This window comes from Idiotropiscis lumnitzeri, unplaced genomic scaffold (genome assembly GCF_059441095.1).
Source record: "Idiotropiscis lumnitzeri isolate Australia: NSW breed Sydney's pygmy pipehorse unplaced genomic scaffold, RoL_Ilum_1.0 HiC_scaffold_23, whole genome shotgun sequence".
NCBI classification, from domain to species: Eukaryota; Metazoa; Chordata; class Actinopteri; order Syngnathiformes; family Syngnathidae; genus Idiotropiscis; species Idiotropiscis lumnitzeri.
Window position 1 is genome coordinate 257,501 of NW_028283561.1, and position 19,672 is coordinate 277,172.

Consider the following 19,672-nt stretch of genomic DNA (forward strand, 5'->3'; position numbering starts at 1 on the left):
GTTTTCATGAAATTTAGCTATTTTCAAATGCCGATTGCTCAAGAATGGAAAAAGATAGAAACAAACTTTTTTTTTCTGTTGAAAGAAGAGAGTCTCATCTTTCTTTTGGTGTGCTCCATGTCTATATAGCATTAGAATACAATATTCTGTGGGCCTTTCAATATTAGTCAAAACCCAGGAAAACGCTGGGATTGAGCGGGTTGCTCCAGTGAAAATGGCTGGTATTTAATGAGTTAAAAATGTAATTTGAATTTGTTTTTCTTTCTTGCAGTAACTCTTCTGAACCCAGTTCAACTCAGTCCAACAAAGACCCAACAACTTTGAAGGCTCCGGTGGTTCCATTTGGTCTGGATTTGTATTACTGGGGCCAGGAGCAGCCTAACTCTGGCAAGATCACCAAGTAATATATCTGGAAAACATACAACTGTCCCAATATTACAAAGCTGTAGCATTTATACCTACACACAAATCTTCTTGTGTTATTCATTCTCAGATTAGCCTCGCAGCATCAGTTTTGGGTTCCGGCTAATGTGGAAGAGGAGCTGGAAAACAAGGAGCTTAAGGCTGAGAGCAGTTGCAGATACATCTCTTTCCCTGGGCAATTCACTCCTGTCAGCCACTATTGTAATGCACCATTAGGCAACGGCAAAATGTGTAAGAGACAGGACCGATTGAAGGTAACAGAACAGAATGAATCTTGTTGCACTCTTGAGTACAATGACAATAAAGGGATTTCTAAATTCTAAATTATAATTTATGCATATAAATCATTGTTTTTCATAGCATTCCAGCCAGAAATATCATTTTCTTCAGGTCGTAGAGGTACAGTGTCAGACTCGAGGTCAGCAGAAAAGATCTCAGGAAAAACGTTGGGCTAAATGTTACGGCTTTATTGTAAAATCAGATTTCCGATAGTACCTTTCATGACTATAAGGTGCAGCGTATTAAAAAGTACTGTCTCAGTTACAGGTGGTCCTACTGTATTTAACACATATATTAGGCTTGTCGTATTATTGGGGGCAGTAATGGTAAAACATATTCAGCAATTTTGAACCGTAACCAACTTTTCTGGATAAAACCGTTTTAATAACATTCAAATCAATACGTTAGATTTTTATTTTTGGTGCATCTAAGTTTCCTGTGCATTTCGGCTTATTCCCACCAGCATGCACGTAGTGTGGCAATGGTATGGTTTCAGCCAGACAGACACGACAGGCCAAACTGATCCCGGTGCAAAGTGTGTTTCAGTTTCTGTGAAAGATTCAAACACAACCAACTTGTGTTTACAGACTGACTGACTACCTTCTCTCATGTTTGACTTAGTTTCAGATGGTATATATGATAATGAAAGAAGAAGCACTTTCTTCTATTTGTTTAATTAAGAACAGATCTTCAGCAACATGACTTTGCCAGGACACACACGCCAGTATTTCCACAAATTCCAAAGCCCACGGGTATTGATTTGGCACTCAAAGTGATAGCCTTGCCCAAAGTTCACGTTTCCTTACTTTCGGACCTCTTGTTTAAAGGCGATGATTCTATTTTGATGAAGATGAAATCGGCCTGGGAACTTGAACTACAAATAGACCTCAGTCAAGACTTCTGGGAAAAGGCCCTTGAGAGGTTAACTCTTCCTCTAGTTGTGCTAGGCTGTCCCTTGTTCAGTTTGAGGTGTTACATCGACTTCATTGTAGCAAACATAGACTCCATGCGATATTTCCATATACAATTGATGAATTCTGTAGTAGGTGTTCGCAAAGCCCTTGTCACTTGACACACTTGTTTTGGTCCTGCCCTAAATTGGTCGATTTCTGGAGGTCCTTTTTTGGGTGCGTCTCAGACTTGCATCCCCACATATTGCCATTTTTTGGTAGGTCTCCTGACAATTTTACTTTTTCAGCCGTTCAAGAAAATGTTGTGGCCTTCGCTTCTTTGATTGCTCGGAGAAGAATACTTCGACTGTGGAAGTCTTCTCAACCCCCTTTTTTTAAAGCTTGGTTCCACGACATTTTATTTTTCCTCAACTCTGAGAAAATCAAATTCACGCTTAGGGGGTGTGGCGATAAGTTTTATACTCACTGGAAACCCTTGCTTCAATACTTACGTAAATTCGCACCGGATAAGCTAGAGTGATGGAGTGGTACACCTGTGTCTGATGTAGAGTAGTTTTTATTTTTTTCTGTGCCCGTCTGGCCGCCTCCCACCACGTCATGGGTCTATTTATTTATTTTCATTACATTTGGTGGTTGGTCTGGTTGCGAGCAGCAATTGTTACACACTCAAAATAAGCAGCATAATATTTATTTTCCTTGTTTATTTTTTTTTATTTTAATTTATTTATTTCCCCATTTCGTTTTTTAATATTGTTATTAGAATGTCTTATTTTAGTCATTGGGGGTTTTGTTTGAATGTGTATGTATAGCTCTGAGTATACTGGTTAATTTACTGGGGTTAGTGTTTAGTGGAATTTTTGTCCTTTTTTCTTTTCCCTGATGTTGATAATTGATTAATAGAGAGATCTTTATGTTCGGGGTGGGTTTGTTTCATGGAGGTGTTGTTGGATATCTTTGCTTTGTTGGGGTAAAATTGAAAAATGTTGCTGTACAATGGTGTGTGTGTGTGTGTTTGAATTTGCTTGTTAATAAAAATTGTTTATTAAAAAAAAAAAAAAGAAAGAAATCACATGCCAATGAGCAATTTAGGGTCTATAATTAACGGAAGTAAGAAGGAAACCGGAGGAGAAATGAGGAAATTGGAGAACTGGGAGAAAATCCAAGGGAGCGACATTGAATGCCAGAATCATTGCTCAACCAGATCACGGCTATTGACGTGACTGATACCAATGGACTCCAAGAATGCATCGAAAATGCTACATGGATGTTTGACAACTGAATGAATAGCAATGACACCAACACCAACAGTATTCACCCCAACTTGCGGTCAGTCATCTACTGTCAAGCTGTGGCCGCTGGGGGAACAAAAGAGTGGGAGTTTGCTTGGAATAAGTTCCAGACCACCAGTAAAACCTCAGAGAAAGACCAGCTTCGTAAAGCGCTGTCGTGCAGTAAGAAGATCTGGCTTTTAAGCAGATACCTGGATTACACTTTGGACCCTGAGAAGATACGACTGATGGATGTTACTTCAACTATTAACTACATTGGCACAAATGTGGCAGGACATGGATGGGCCTAGAATTTTATCAGAGCACACTGGGACTACGTTAGTCAAAGGCGATGGAGCCAAGCTGATTGAGGGTGTGACCAGAAGATTCTCCACCCAGTTTGAATTGGAGGAGTTGGAGAATTTTGCCACAAAGTATGATCTTAGTGCTGTTTCCGGGGCTGTGGACCAGGCAATGGAGCAGGTCAAAGTCAACATCGAGTGGGTCAGCGAGAACAAGGATCCTGTACTGGTTTCTAAGCAGAACTGATTACGACATTTATCAAATCAAATTAAATCAAATTTTATTTATTTAGCACTTTTCATACATAAAATGCAGCTCAAAGTGCTGTACAATAAGAACATCCAAATTACAACAAAAAACTAATACCCACTCCACCCACCCAACATAAACACAAGACACATCCACATGCACACCTGAACTCGCATACACACAGATCACTCGCATTCACACAACCTAATAAACTGTCTTAATAGAAAGACAGAAAGACATGGCAAGGCACACAGAAACCATATGAGAAAATGCACCCAGGGTAGGAGACAAGTAGGAAATTTAGAGACAATAGACACGGACACCAAGTGGCAAGCCTCTGGCCAGGAGAGAGCGAGCCTCAGTGATCAGGTCGGATCTCTGAAGCTTCCTTCTCTCCCGGGGCCTTTTATTGAGAATCACAAATTATATCACAATATTTCTATCAGAAAATGAAAATGCTAAAAGACAAAGAAGCTAAAAATTAAAAGACAATAATATAAAACGACGGAGCTAAAATAAATAAGAAAAATGATACGAAAAGACGAAGAAGCTAAAAATTAAAGACAATAATAGTAGATAAAATGACAGTCCTGAATTAAAAGACTAAGATAAATAATTTAAAAGCCAAACTAAAAAGGTGAGTCTTGAGCCTTATTTTAAAAATATCAACAGTCTTTGCGGACCTGATGTTCTCCGGCAGGCTATTCCATAGACGAGGACCAGAATGGCTGAATGCAGCCTCACCATGGGTTCCAGTCCTCACCCTAGGAATGATTAAAAGGCCGGTGCCAGAGGATCTCAGGGTCCGCGAGGGTTAATATGAGAAGAGAAGGTCAGATAAATAAGATGGCCCAAGACCGTTAAGACATTTAAAAACTAATAGAAGCACCTTAAAATCAACCCTGAAACACATGGGGAGCCAATGCAGCGATTTTAAAACTGGTGTAATATGTGCCCGCCCTCTGGTCCTCGTCAGCACCCGTGCGTCTGAATTCTGAAGTAGTTGTAGACTGGAAATACTCTTTTTGGGAAGACCAGAGAGCAGAGCATTATTAAAATTCAGGCGGCAGGAAATAAAAGCATGCATCAACACCTCCGTGTTAGCCTGAGAGAGAAACGGACGGACTCTGGCTATATTCTTAAGGTGATAAAAACCAATTTTGGTTACATTTTTAATATGAGGAATAAAACTGAGCTCAGAGTCAAGAATAACGCCCCGGTTCTTCACACATTGTGAGGGTTTAAAATCTTATAGTTTTGGTAAGGGTTTCTCTCTCTGACCTTCAGGACTGATAAGTAAAACCTCTGTTTTGTCCTGATTGAGCTGTAGGAAATTCGCTGCCATCCATAACTTAATATCTAAAATGCAATTTAAAAGGGTATCGATAGGCTTTGTCATCAGGAGAAACGGCAATATACAGCTGTGTGTCATCTGTGGAAGCTGATGCCGTGTCTGCTAATGACATCCCCAAGAGGAAGCATGTACAGATTAAAAAGTATTGGGCCTGTCATGATCCGTTTTCGTTTCAGCAAGTGGGCGTTCCCTCCTCGCGCGTCCCGTCGCACGTCACCAGGCAGGGAGAGACGCGCCACAAGCCACGCAGCTGATGCCCATCACGTTAATTATCCACTGACTACTTAAGCCGCCGCCGTGGATCTCTCGGCGTCGGATTATTATATATCCTGCGATGCTCATGCTCATGCTTCATGCTCTTGATTTGCCCATGTTATTCCGTGTCTTGATTGTTGCGTTATTTGTGATTATTTCTCCAGCTATCTTTCGGCTCGCTTTTCGTTCTTGTTCTTGTTATTTGGACTTCCCTTATCCTTTTGTGGTAAGCCATTTCTCGTTTTGTAGTTTTTCCTTGCTGTGCAAGCGCTTTAAGTTAACTATCGTTTTTCTTTTCTGGTGTGACATCGTCTACCAGCGTTTTTTTTTCCCGCCGTCCGCGACGGTTGTAAGTATAGATATCTGCCTAGATTTATACCCCTGCCTAGTTCACATCATAGTATTGATGTGGATTGATTGTTCTCTGTCGGTCCCAATAAACATCTGGTCGAAACATCTTCTCGTGGTCAGCGTTTAGAGTTCACCCTCCGCTTCCGGCCTCGGCCGGACAGCGACCCTGTCAGGGCCTAAAATTGAACCTTGGGGAACCCCACATTTAATTTCCTGGGTTTTGGAGGAACAGGTGTCCATACTTACAAAGAAATGTCTGTCTGTGAGATAGGAATAAAACCAGTTAAAAGCAGTACCAGAGATACCCACTAGGTTTTTAAGTCTATTTAATAAAATGTGGTGATCTACTGTGTCAAAAGCGGCACTTAAATCCAGTAGCACCAAAACTGTGAGTTTTGTTGCATCTGTAAAGCATCTGAAATCATTTAAAATTCTTAAAAGAGCTGTCTCTGTACTGTGGTTCATTCTAAAACCAGATTAAAATTTCTCAAAAACATCATTTTTATTTAAAAAATAATTTAATGGTAGAGAAACCAATTTTCCTATTATTTAAAACACTGGGGTCTGAATTGCTCTTCTTCAGAAGGGGCTTCACCACCGCAGTTGTAAAGGCAGTGGGGAAGATACCTGTCTGAAGTGAGCAATTAACTATATTAAAAATCTGTTCCTTGACAAATCCATAAAATGCCTTTAAAAGTGATGTGGGAATTGGATCTATAAGCCAGGTTGTTTGATTTACCTGGGAGAAAACTCGACCAAGTTTCTTTGCATCAACCAGGGCAAAACCTTCCAGTGTTTCCTTTGGTAAAAATGACTGTCCAGCATTAATAAAACTTACATTTTGATGAGCTGAAAGACTGCATCTTATGTCATCGATTTTACTTCTGAAGTGGTCTGCAAAGTCCTCACAGAGAGCGTCTGTCGATGTCGGAGGACTTTTTAAAATCAGAGCTCGTTAAAAGATCGAAGGTGGAGAAGAGATATCTAGGGTTGTTTTTATTAATTGTAATGAGATTTGAGAAATAAGACATTCTTGCCAGTTTGACTGTTTTATTGTAGGATTTGAGTTGTTAACATAATAATTGATAATGAACTGTAAGGTTGCTCTTTCTCCACCTCCTTTCTGCACTCCTGCATTTTCTTTTTGATTTCTTAATTCTTAATACATTGTGTACTGGACTACATCAAGTTCGGCATGGAAACTGTGTCCCTACACAGGACTATACGGACCTTCCCAAATGCGAAGCCCTGGATGTCCAGCAGGGTTCGCTCTCTCCTCAAGGCCCGTGACGCTTCCTTCAGGTCAGGCGACAAAGCCCAGTACAGGGTGGCTCGTGCTGACCTGAGCAAAGGCATCAAGCTAGCCAAGGCAACCTACAAGGGGAGGCTGGAGGCCCACCTTGCCAGTAACAGACCACGGGAGGTGTGGCAGGGTCTACGGAGCATCACCAACTTCCGTGGCAGCAGCACGACCTCTGCAGACCCGAGTGCATCGCTGGCAGAGGAGCTTAACTGCTTCTTCGCTCGCTTTGACTCGCCCCAACCGTCACACCCCCGCACCTCATGCTCCAACTCCCCCCCACTCACCGTAGAGGAACACGATGTGAGGCGCGCGCTCCTGGCTGTTAACCCCAGGAAAGCTACTGGACCCGACGAAATACCAGGCAAGGTCCTCAAAACATGTGCCCACCAACTGTCACATGTTTTCTGCAGGATCTTCAACCGCTCCCTGGCTCAAGCAGTCATCCCCTCCTGCTTGAAAACTTCCACCATTATTCCTGTCCCCAAAAAGTCACCAGCCGTCCACCTGAATGACTACCGTCCTGTTGCTCTCACACCAGTCATCATGAAGTGCTTCGAGAGGCTGGTTCTCCAGCACATCAGGGACTGCCTTCCTCCCACTCTGGACCCCTACCAGTTTGCATACCGGGCTAACAGATCCACTGAGAACGCCATCGACACTGTTCTGCATGCTGTGCTGGGCCACCTGGAACAACAGCAGAGGTATTCCAGGATGCTCTTTGTGGACTACAGCTCGGCATTCAACACAATCATACCAGACATCCTCATCTCCAAACTGGACATTCTCGGCCTCCCTGCCCTCACACGCATCTGGATTAAGGACTTTCTGACCAACAGACCCCAGACTGTGTTGCTCGGCCCCTACACGTCCTCCACCCGCATGCTGAGCACCGGTTCCCCTCAAGGATGCGTGCTGAGCCCTCCCCTGTGCGCCCTCTACACATACGACTGCAGCCCGGCCCACGGCAACAACACCATCGTCAAGTTTGCTGACGACACGACAGTGGTCGGTCTGATCTTGGAAGGTGACGAGACAGCCTACAGAGAGGAGGTAAAGAGACTGACAGCTTGGTGCAAGGACAACCGACTGCACCTTAACACTGCAAAAACAAAGGAGATTGTCGTCGACTTCAGGAGGAACAAGACGGTGCCGCCCCCCCTCTGCATCGAAGGCGTGTGTGTGGAGAGGGTCCACACGTTCAAGTTCCTGGGAGTACAGATCTCCGACGACCTTTCTTGGACTCACAACACCACAGCAGTGGTAAAGAAGGTCCACCAGCGTCTGCACTTCCTGAGAGTCCTCAGGAAATTCAACCTAGACAGGAAGCTGCTGCTAGCCTTCTACCACTCGTCCATCGAGAGCCTGCTGACGTACTGCGTCTCCACCTGGTACAGCGGCTGCACTGAGGCGGACAGAGTGAGGCTCCAGAGGACAGTCAAAACAGCGCAAAGGATTATTGGCTGCCCTCTCCCCTCACTGTCGGACATCTACACCGCCCGGTGCCTCAGAAGGGCTCTCAACATCGTCAAAGACAATACCCACCCAAACTCACACCTGTTCGACCTGTTGCCCTCTGGCAGGCGCTACAGATGCATCAAATCGAGGACCAATAGACTGAGAAACAGTTTCTTTCCGAGAGCCATCTCCATTCTGAACTCTCACACACACACGAGAACACCCTTACCTTGCAGAACAGCATCGTGATGTGTTTTTATATACCCTATTCAGTACTAAATTCCATTGCACTCTCTTATTTATTTATATAATTTATATATTTGTCTGTATTATTGTTGTATTGCACTGGAGAGGGGAGCCCTCTAATCTCGTTGCACACTTGAGTACAGTGACAATAAAGGGATTTCTAATTCTAATTCTAAATTAATTAAATCATTTCCTCACGGGGGTATCGTCTTGATTTTTATGGTTTTTGTTAAAAGAGGAGCAACCGAGTCTAATGTTGATTTTAAAACCCTGTTAAAATTATCAACAATAAAATCACAAGGTGCAGGTAAAATGTCAGCAGGAGGGCTCTTTAAAATTTCAATAAAATTTGCAGCCACCTCAGAAGTTAGGTAGCGTTTTCTCACTGTTCTCACCGGGGCTGCTTGTTGATTAAAACTGGCGATTAAAATATTCACAGTAGTGGTCTGACACAGCCAGGTCAACAACAGAGGACACACCAATGGACAGGCCGTAGGTTATGACCAGGTCCAGGGTGTGTCCTCTGTTGTGAGTTGTTTGTGCGACATGCTGTTTAAAATCAAAATAGCTTAAAAGGTTTAAAAATTCTCTGAACAGTGGGTCCGAGATATTGTCAACGTGCACATTAAAATCGCCGGTTATTAAAATTCTGTTATAAGTGGAATGTAAAATCGATAAGAACTCTGAAAACTCACTAATAAAAGAAGTAGAGTGATGAGGAGGTCAGTAAAGTGTCACAGAGAATAGAAGGACTGATAAAAACAAAGGCATGGTGTTCAAAAGATAAATACCTGTTATAAATAGTTTCCTTTGAAATAAGAGAAGTTTTTATAATTGACGCAGTCCCGCCTCCTCTTTTACAGATTCAGGTTGAAAATAAAAAATGTAAATTCGGTGGGCAAGCCTCGATGAGAGCAACTAGGAGCAACTGTACCTAGCCATGTCTCAGATAAAAGAATACCTTCAAGGTTGTTGTCTAAAATCAGATCGTTTATGATAAAAAATTTTGTTTAAAATGGAGCGTACGGTTGGCACAGCCAGGTCAATGTTTGTGCTGGACGTGCGCTCATGGTCGCATGGATTTGAAATGTTAACATGTAAAAGATTGTCACTGTTAAAACCACTTTGTTTGTGTGTGGGAGGGAAGCGTCTCCGAGTGATGGTTTGAATTGAGAAAATGTCCGATGTGGGTGGTAATGATAGTGGGGGCCTGTTGGGAGTGCTGTTGAAGGGAACTGAGATTGGCCTGTAGGTGGGTGTCGTAAAAGACGACTGAAGTTCTCGCTGCCGTGGGATAGTGACTCCAAAGTGCCGCTTATCCAGACCGACAGACCGCAAGTTCTTAGCAAGTCGAAGAGGACATTAAAATCTCGCTTGGTTTGCTCCGATTGTCGGTGCACTGTTTCATTCGTCCCGACATGGACAACGAGCCGGGATACGGATGGTGGAAGAGAGAGAAGAAGAGCGGGCAGGATGTTAGTTATGTCCGTAACTTTGGCTCCGAGGTAACATCGAGTGATATTACCAATGTAGCGTGTGTGTTTAATGATGCTGTCGCCAACAATGACGGTGGTTGGTGAGTGCAGAGGATGTAAAGAATGAGTGCCAGGGGAACCGTGGACTCTATGGAAAGAATTCCAACCTTGTTGTCCTAAATCGTGCTCCCCAGGACGAGTGGCAACTGAGGACGGGACTGATGAGTGGCGCCGATGTTGTGGCCCACTCGTGTGCCGGGACACTGCGTCCCTGAGCAGCCCCATTTGAGAGCGGCCGACTGGGCCACGCGTGGACTTACCCACTCCGGCCGAAATCAGCGTGAGCTGCAGGGAATTCGAAGGAGCACCTGGGACCCCAGCCCTGGGGTCAGATGCAACCGTCGACGTCTCAGACGGCAGGGGCGCAGCAATGGCAGCGGGAGAATCCTCTGCCAGGGCGGAAAAACGATTCCTCATGACCACTTGAGTGCGAGGATATGGTTCTCTGCTCCTTTGGCTGCGGGACGTCACCTCGACCCAGGTGGTACCTTGGAGTGGTGTTGAGCAGGATGGGCCTGGGCAGGTAGCTGGATCACATCTCACCGTGTCCATCAGTGGCGCCTCAGTCATACTCTCAGCTGTCATGATTCCGCTGGAATGCCCATCCATAATGACGGCAGAGAGTTGTGGGAAACAGGTCGTGAAAGACGAGAGAGGGATTCCTTTCGACGGAGCTCCTCTGTCAGACGATAGACTTCCTCTCTCAGGTCAGAGATTGTTTTATTTGTCTCACCCTGCACCATTATGAACCGGGTCCGGTGACCGGGGCTAGCACGACGGGCTAGCAGCGGCTAGTCTGGGGCTGGAGTTTGCTAGCTGTTTGACAGTTTTTTGACAATTGGCCGATTCACTGGTGGGAGCGTGTCCGTAGGTTAAAAATTTAAAACAGTCACTGTATACCAAAAAACATAAAAAGTATCTCCAAGTAGTTAAAGCTTACTGCGCTGAGCACTACGATGAGCACTCATTGCGAAGGCGAACAACCTCCGCGTCCTTGTCCATGGTGCCTTTAGCATTTGTTTGGTCCATTAGAAGGTCAAGGCAGCTTTGCCTGCAACAAAATCCAGAATCTAGAGCAACTCTGAAAATGAGTCCAACAAAATGGACCAAAAAAAACTGACTGATGCAATTCCTGAGATGAATGGATGTAAACAAAATTCAGATTACAATCCAAAATTAAACAGCAGTAATGAATACTTATTATTTATTTATATTACATTTTTCCAATGCAATTGGAAGAGATGAATGCTGCCAATGTCCATATCCAGCTTCTACATATATCAGAGTCAAAGAACAGACGCTTACCTGTGTTATAAAATACAGGGATTATGTTTTACATAACCCAGATGTTTCTTGTAATCATACGACCAAATAATTGGTGTACAAGACTGAAATGTAGTTATTCTGTACAATGGAGCGCCATCTGATCATATTGGAACCTTGTGGTTAATGGTATCAACAGTTGTGACAGGGCCCAATTCCTTCATATATTAAAACACAAGTTCACTCTACTAATTTATTCATCTGTTCTATGCAGCATCTATTGAGCAAAAAAACCTCCCTGTGTGAGTTCAGAAATACAAAGGAATGCAAATAATGATGGGCAGTTTATAGTATTTATGATTATTGTTTACATTATGTATTACGTCTTTGCCATATGTATGTTTGTAGTCATAGATGACAAGTGGGGAATACTCACCGACCAAGTGATGTATACCAAAGAAATGTAGAAAAATAAAATTAAATGGAAAAAAGAAAAAAAAAAAAACGATCAGAAGAGATCTGAAGTAAAGTAAAATGCTGTTAATCCCAAGGATTGTTCTGTGTTTTAAGTTAAATTCACTGGCATTTTGAGCTCAACAAAGAAAAATTAAATTTAAATAAAAGACATTCAAAATACTTTATTTTTCATTATTTGTATTTTATAAAGAAATCGTATCGGAAAATAGGGTTTGAGAGAAAATAATAGGGATTTTCTTGTTAGGCCAAATTGAACAGCCCTACGTCATCTTAAAACATCCGGTAGCATGGATGGACGCAAAAACGTATGCTAGCATTAATGCTAGCTAGCATATGTTTTTAAAAAGACAACTGGAGGAAAACTGAGTTTATTTGTGCTTTTTTGAAGTATTTAACACGACAGGTTTCCTCTTTTGAGTGTCAGTCTCGTTGCCGTGCAGATCCTCAGAAATTATGCCGGCTTTAGCAAAAGCTCAAACATTGCAAACAGACACATTTAAGTCTAACGTGGCTAACGGTTAGCCCAAGCTTCCACATTCCATTCACAAATCGTGGCATGACTCCCCGGGGGTGCTTCCCGGTCTTAGTAATGTCGTGTTCACCATTTGTCATCCATCACTCACACTTCACTTTGACGCCCTGTTTACACCGATGTCCAATGGTTGAAGTTCCTTCGTCAAACTTCCCAGAATGATGGCAAGATCAGAGTTTATTTGCTCCCTACAGTATCTACTGGGGCGTGCCATAGTGTCCTCTTTCACGTCCTCCTTTCCTCTATATAAGCAGTGTGTCAGCAGGCAATGCTCCCAGTCAGTCCAGGGGAGTGCTCAAGAAAGTCACAACTTTAAAAATTTTGGAACTTGATGCACACCCAAGTCGCACCGCATTATTAGGAGCCCCATCCATTTTAGAAAAAGTGTAAAACTTTTAAGTGTGCCTTACGGTCGTGAAAATATTAACAATATTGGTATATTATTATTTTCCGGAGTACAATCTGCTTATTTTTTCTCAAACTTTGAACCCTGCAGCTTTAAATGTGATGTGGTTAATTTATTGATTTTTACTAAAGAGCCTCATGCCACCAGTTCACCAATAGTCTCATCACATTTGACCAATGAAATTAGCCGAACAAGTGACAGTGGACTGAGTTCGCACTCATACTGAATCTTCATCTCAGTCATGGTTTACATGGAAGCCTTGTGTTCTGATTAGAATGAAAACAAATGCTGAATGAAAATGTGTTCATCTTTGCTGATCTGCCATTTACGAGCCACTACATTAATCAGAACAGCCATGTGACACGCGGAGATTGATGTAAACTTAACATGGTATTCAGTATCTAGATGGAGTTCGCCAAGTTAGCACAGTAGTTGGGATTTTTTTTAACTATTTTATTGAAACATCAGCTTGATAAAAAAACTAAGTATATGATGTTTAACATAAATTCCCACATTGCAGATGAGCTCTCGTGGGACGCTGCCATTTTTGAGGTTGTAAACGTCACTATGCAGTGACATCTGACAGAGCATATGCAGCGATCAATGACTTTTATGGGCTGCTACGATGTAGCTAGCTGTGGTCAGCATTGTTGAAGAGAAAAAAAAAGTGTATAGGGTAACTAAACATTTAAAAAAAAAAAAATCTATTTCTGTGACACAAATTTCTATTATCATGTTGCGACCCACGGCTAATAAAGCAAAGTGACCATTATGTGTACTTTTTTTTTTTAAATGGCTAAATTTGACCTTGTTTTTTTATGTGTTTTGGGGTCATTGTCTTGTTGAAACACCTACGTCAAGAGGTGAGCTACCACATAGGGCAACATGAACTCGTCAAGTATTCTGCTCCATTCAAATGGATACATTGCTGGTGTGAGATAAATAGTATGAAATATATCTGCCTACTTTATTTGAAATCAATACTTGGGAGTCATCTGACAAATGAAATCAATACTTGGGAGTCATCTGATAAACGATCCAAAAAACAAAACAAAATAGATTGCATATCTCTTGAGGCCAGCGATTGTGTTCTTTGGTGAATTGTAACCGCTTCAGCACTTTGTATGGTTTGAACAATTTCACAGATGGGAGTCTTCCAAGTCTTATGTCTGCCATCCTGTTGTTAACATCCCTCACCACCATCTGATATAACTACCGTATTTTCGAGACCATAAGGCGCACCGTATCAAAAGGCGCTGTCCCAGTTACGGATGCTATTTCAGTATTTAACTCATACATAAGCCGTATGTCATATTATTGGGCACAGAAATGGTGAAACATACACTAGCATTCATTCTAGCGCATCTTTTGGAAAAAAAGCAGCGGTATCAAAACTGAGGTCGGTTTTATTTAAGTGTTTAACATGCCAGATACCTTCTCGTCTTTGTCAGAGTCAGTCTTGTTGCCATGTGGGTCGTCAGTTTTGCAAAAGCTTGAACAACTAGCAGACACATTAGCCCAAGCATCCACATTCCATTCATAAATTGTAGCGGAACTCGCCCGGCGTTGCCTCCCCCTCTGAGTAAAGCTGTTTGCCATCTGTCATCCATCACTTGCACGCCGCTCGCAACTTCACTTTGAACTCTTTGTTTACATTGATGTCCAATGGTTGGCGTTCCTTCGTTAACCTCCCGGACTGATGGCAAACTCCCGGTTCATCAACTGTACAAGTATACACGTACCTACCTACTGGGTGCATGCCTTTAGCATCCTCTTTTACCCGCACCATTCCACAAAATTCATTTTCACACAATGTTGTATACAGAACAAAATACTCTGTTTACAATGTGAAAAATTGACTCCCTCTGAAGCTAAAAGCTTATAAACAGGGAGCCAGATCACCACCACCAAACAAAAGATTAACCTTATTCTGACATAATAAATTTAATTTAAACGTCATTTACGGGAAGCTTGCAGTGCAAGGCAACGGCTAATAGTTCATGCAAAAGGACGTTTCAACTTAAACAACAATCAATCATAACTCCGTAATCTATGAACAAGAGAACAGTTCAACCTTTAAGTCATTATTTATTCGATGCATATCTCTCCTGGAGCTTGCGCTTCAGATTTCTTTTAAATATAAAAAGCGAAACAGATTGTTTTATCTCATTTTCCAATTCATTCCATATTTGTGGGCCTCTATAACACACACTGAATCGAGTGGATTTGAATTTCCTATATTTCCCTTTTAAGCGCAACTTGTTCCTAGTATTATGTAGGTGTGAGGAAGAGTACAGTGGAATGAGTTCACACCACTTGATATTTAGCCTGTGAACCATATTATACATTGTACATAGGTTGTGAAAAACATTACATTCATAAAGCTTTAGGAGACCATTTTTTTCCAATATGAGTAATTTGGCAGTATATGTAGGGTAAGTGTTATTCCTAATAATATTACAAAACAGTGATCGATGCAATGATAATAATGCCTCCAATGGGAGCAATTGTTTTAGTTTATAAAATATTCCTGCAAGTGTTGCTAGTTTTTTAACCAACTCATATATATGCTTTTTAAAATTTAAAGACTTATCAATCTGGATTCCTAAAAATGTAGTAAACTCTACTTTATTAATGTCTACCATCAATAGTTATGTTTACTTCACGATCACTGTATTTATGTTTATTCATGCTGAAGACAATATAATTAGGTGAATTAATTTTGGTGATGTTCAAGAATAATTTGCTACATTTGCACCAAGTATTTACCATTGCTAACTGCTCATTTAAGAGTATTACACTCTGATCAATATCTTTATTTCAAGATAGCGTACAGTGCGCTGGTTGTTCTCAGTGACCCTCTTGGCAGGGGTGCTCATTACGTCGATCGCGATCTACCAGTCGATTGCCAAGGTAGTATGGGTAGATTGCATGACATTAAAAAATAGCCTATCAGTATCCGTCATTTGATTGACGCATGTGCAAACAACGGTGCGAAGTGCAGCACAACTAACAAGCTTGCGAGTTGTTTACATCCAATTTTAAGCCCTCGTTATATTCTTGAATATATACTTGAACTCAAGGAGGTATAAACATGAGTGGGGGTGCTGGACCAAGTAAAAACACAAAAACGTATCACTTTCATACGGCATGGGAGGAGGAGTTTTTCTTTACGATGACGTTTTCTAAGTGCGTTTGCCTCATCTGCCAGTCTACCATCGCAATACCAAAGAAGGGAAATGTGGAGCGGCATTTTCGGACCGTTCATGGAAAATATGATACCGACTTTCCACTGAAAAGCGAGCTGAGGAAGAGAAAGGTGAAGGAATTAAAAAGTCAGTTATCGGGACAGCAGTAATTTTTCACACAACTTACTTCAAAAGTAAGCAGGTAGATCATTTTGACTTGGTCATTTTATAAGTAGCTCGCATGCTGAAAAAGTGTGAGCACCCCTGCTCGCTGAAAAACTGTGAGCACCCCTCGTGGTGGAGAAACAGCAACTAATTTTCAAAACAAGTTTGAATAACTGTGTATATTGGCCTCATTAATCACCAGCTTCGAGAGCACATTCTTTGAAGTTGGCAGGGCTGCTCCTGTGCTCTGCGCTGTCATCTATAGACCTCCAAAATACAACAAGGAATTTCTGAATGACTTTTCAAATCTTGCGGAAATCATGCAAAAATATGACCATATCCTGCTGATCGGGGATTTTAATATACATGTGTGCTGTCCTGAAAACGGACTGGCAAAGGACTTTTCGAGGCTCATAGCCTCTTTTAATTTGGTGCAATGCGTGTCCGGCCCCACTCATAACCAGGGACATACGTTAGACCTTGTCCTTACTTTTGGTTTGTCGATCACAAATTTGAAAGTGTTGGACAATGTTATTTCTGATCAAATGACAGTGCTCTTTGATGTAGTGTTTTCCTCTGCTGCTGTTCAACCTACTACTAGTGAATGCAACCGCCTGATTTTTAACCCCCTCACTGCTAGTCGGTTAGCTGAAGCCTTTGATCAGCTGTGTGTTCCCTCATCAAACACAGAGGAACTCAGCTCTTGGTTCCACTCTACATGTTGTAATATTTTGGATTCTGTGGCTCCATAAAAAATTATGCGGCCAAAAGTAAGACTGGAGCCATGGTTTAATGTAAGAACTCGTGTAGCTAAACAAGAATGCCGCAAACCTGAACGGTAGTGGAAAAAAGACAGGCTGCAGGTCTTGTATCAAATTCGAAAAGACTGCTGGCACAGTTATCAAAACAAGATGAGAGTCAAAGGGTAGTACTTATCCAGTCTTATTCAGGCAAATTGTCATAATCCACAAACTCTATTTCAAACGATTCTGAAATGTGTAATGCATTATTGCAGTTTTTTATGGACAAGGTTGCAACAGCTCGGACTCTCGTTTCGAATACTACATTCGACCCCTCCGTACACGTTCTTTGTTCCGCAGTGTTAGATTCCTTTGACATGATCCCTTTGTCATCTTTGGAGGATGTGGTTTGCCATATTAAGCCATCTGGCTCACCACATGATGCCGTCCCTCCTCATTTCTTTAAAGCAATTCTCCCAAGTATTGGCAAATCGGTATTGGCCATTATCAACAGCAGTCTCTCTTCTGGTGTTGTCCACCAACATTTTAAACATGCTGTGGTGGAACTCCTGTTTAAGAAACCAGGTCTTGATCAAGGTGTGCTGTCAAATTTTAGACCCCTTTCCAAATTGCATTTTATTTCTAAAATTTTGGAAAACGTGGTGCACATGCAGTTACAATCTTTTTTGGATGAACCCAACGTCATGGAGATTTTCCTGTCAGGTTTCAAAAAAATGTATTGCACAGAGTCAGTTCGTTCGGTAATAACAACCCATGGTTCACTGCCAAATTCAGCCAGCTTAGAAAACCAAAAGAGAGAAGCGGAGACACTGTACAAACGGGCCCAAAACCAGCTGGCAAAGGAAATTAACATTGCAAAGAGAAGCTATGTAGAAATGTTAGAAACCAGTTTTCCGCTAACGAGTCTTCATCATGTCTGGTTTGGTGCCGCAACATAAAAAGGACTATATCCAATTGCAACAAACAATTAGGACGCCCAGACTATGGTTGCAACAGAAGTCCAATAACAAAATTACTGAAGTTCAGCTTCTCCAGACTACATTGTCTTTGCATGATCCTCCTCCCTCCCGCCACCCATTTAACATTCTCTAACACATGTGTATGTGTAACTCCACATGATTTGTCCCCAATTTATAGATGCTTCTTGTCTGTGCTATAACAGTTTCTGTCAAGTGGTAGATAAAAAAAAAAAAAATACTAAATGCACTTTTACTTCCCTCACAATTATGATAATGATTTAATGCGGACCTCATGCTGCTGGAGGTGCCGAGGACTAAGCGTAGCCTCAGGATCGCCTTTTCTGTTGCCAGTCCTTCCCGATGGAAATACCTCCCATTGAATGTTTGGCAAGCCCCATCTCTGTCCACTTTTAAAACTCGTTTGAAGACACGTTTTTATTCTTTAGTTTTTTGACTCAACATGAGACTGTCGCTGTTCTGCTGTTCTTCTGGTATCTACTGTATATGTGTTCATATGTTTTATTTTGTGTTATAATTTCCTGCCAATTTCTATTACACCATATGAAAAGCGCTTTGTTAAAGCTCCTGCTATTGTGAAATGCGCTATATAAATAAAATTGTATTGTATTGTATTGAATATAAATTTCAAGATGAGTTAGGTAGCCGAAGTCAGAGCTCATTCTGGTACGTTGTTGAGTGCTCATCTGTTTCTGATCTTTCACTGAATACACTGTGTCCTTTAGTGCCCTTTCCATGGGCGTATTGTCCAGCGAGATCAGGAGGGTCGGCCCTGCAGCCAGGAGGACCGTGAGAGAGAAGAGCAGCATAGGAGGAAGACAAAGAAGAAACATGGTAAGGAGAATTAGTTGTTACACATATGAAAAAAAGCCATCCCACTTCCGACGAGTGGTCCATCTCCAGCTTTTGAAGGATATTCCCAGAGCTTGTCAATTGGAAGAGGCATGCACACCTGTTATTGCTCCCACAAGGATTTTATTGTTAAATGCCCGGTCATTGACAAACAAAACGTATATCCTGAGGGAGTTTTTCCTTTTTCCTGACCTGTATTTACTCCGTCTGACAGAAACAGGTACAGGTGAGTATAACGCTTGAATTAAATTGTTGCCACCTGACTGTGCCATCTTTGATTCCCTGAGGATGTCAAACGATGGTGGAGGAATGGTGACTTGTTTTTTTTAAACAATTTTAAATGTAAATTGTGTATATTCGCAACATCAATAACCAGCTTTCTTTGAATTAGACCGTGCTGTCCCTGTGCTGTCATTTAGCATCTTCCTAAATACAATACCGACTTTAAGAATGACTTTTCAAAACGTCTTGCTCAAATCAGGCTTAAGTATCACCATATTGTCCTCATGAGGTATTTTGATATCAATTCCTTTAATTTTGTGTAGTATGTGACTTGCCCAACGCATGAACAAGGACATACTTTAGATCTAGTTCTCGCTTATGGTCTACTGGTGTCAAACTTTGACTTGGACTATGTGATTTACGATCACACGATTGTTGTCTTTGATGTCTTCTTTTGCTGTGCTACTGTAGAATTTGCCACTCCGCAGCACAGTTCCCTCTTCAAACATCACTTTTTGGTTCAAGTCAACCAGTCGTGCTATAGTGGATTTTTTGGCTTCATTAAAAACTGTGCAATCAAAGGCTCGACCCGAGCCGTGGTTTAATGTGCACAGCTAAACGGCAGTGCTGCCAACGACAAAAAGACAAGCTGCAGGTCTCATCAAATCTGGTAAGACTTTTGGTGTAACTACCAGATCATAGATAAAGTGGCCAAAAGAGAACATTTATCAAACCTCATTCAGGCTGATAGTCACAACCCTTGTGTACAATTTAAAACTATTGATTCTGTACTTAAACCCACTCAACCTATTTGCTCAGACTCATTAATGACCATAATGTCATGGATGTCTTTGAGTCAGGTTTCAAGATGATGCATTGCACAGAGTCAGCCCTGTT

General features: G+C 41.8%; 1 protein-coding gene across 6 annotated transcripts in view; it reads left to right on the top strand.

Annotated features, from left to right (window-relative positions):
• uvssa (UV-stimulated scaffold protein A) overlaps nucleotides 1-19,672 on the top strand; it is a 177,097-nt gene that overhangs the window by 140,128 nt on the left and 17,297 nt on the right. For all 6 annotated transcript variants that reach the window (XM_088287071.1, XM_088287072.1, XM_088287070.1 and 3 more), the window contains 3 exons: nucleotides 272-400; nucleotides 494-677; nucleotides 18,427-18,535. In XM_088287071.1, coding sequence (XP_088143197.1) covers nucleotides 272-400; nucleotides 494-677; nucleotides 18,427-18,535 — 422 coding nt within the window. The remainder of the gene's footprint in view (nucleotides 1-271; nucleotides 401-493; nucleotides 678-18,426; nucleotides 18,536-19,672) is intronic.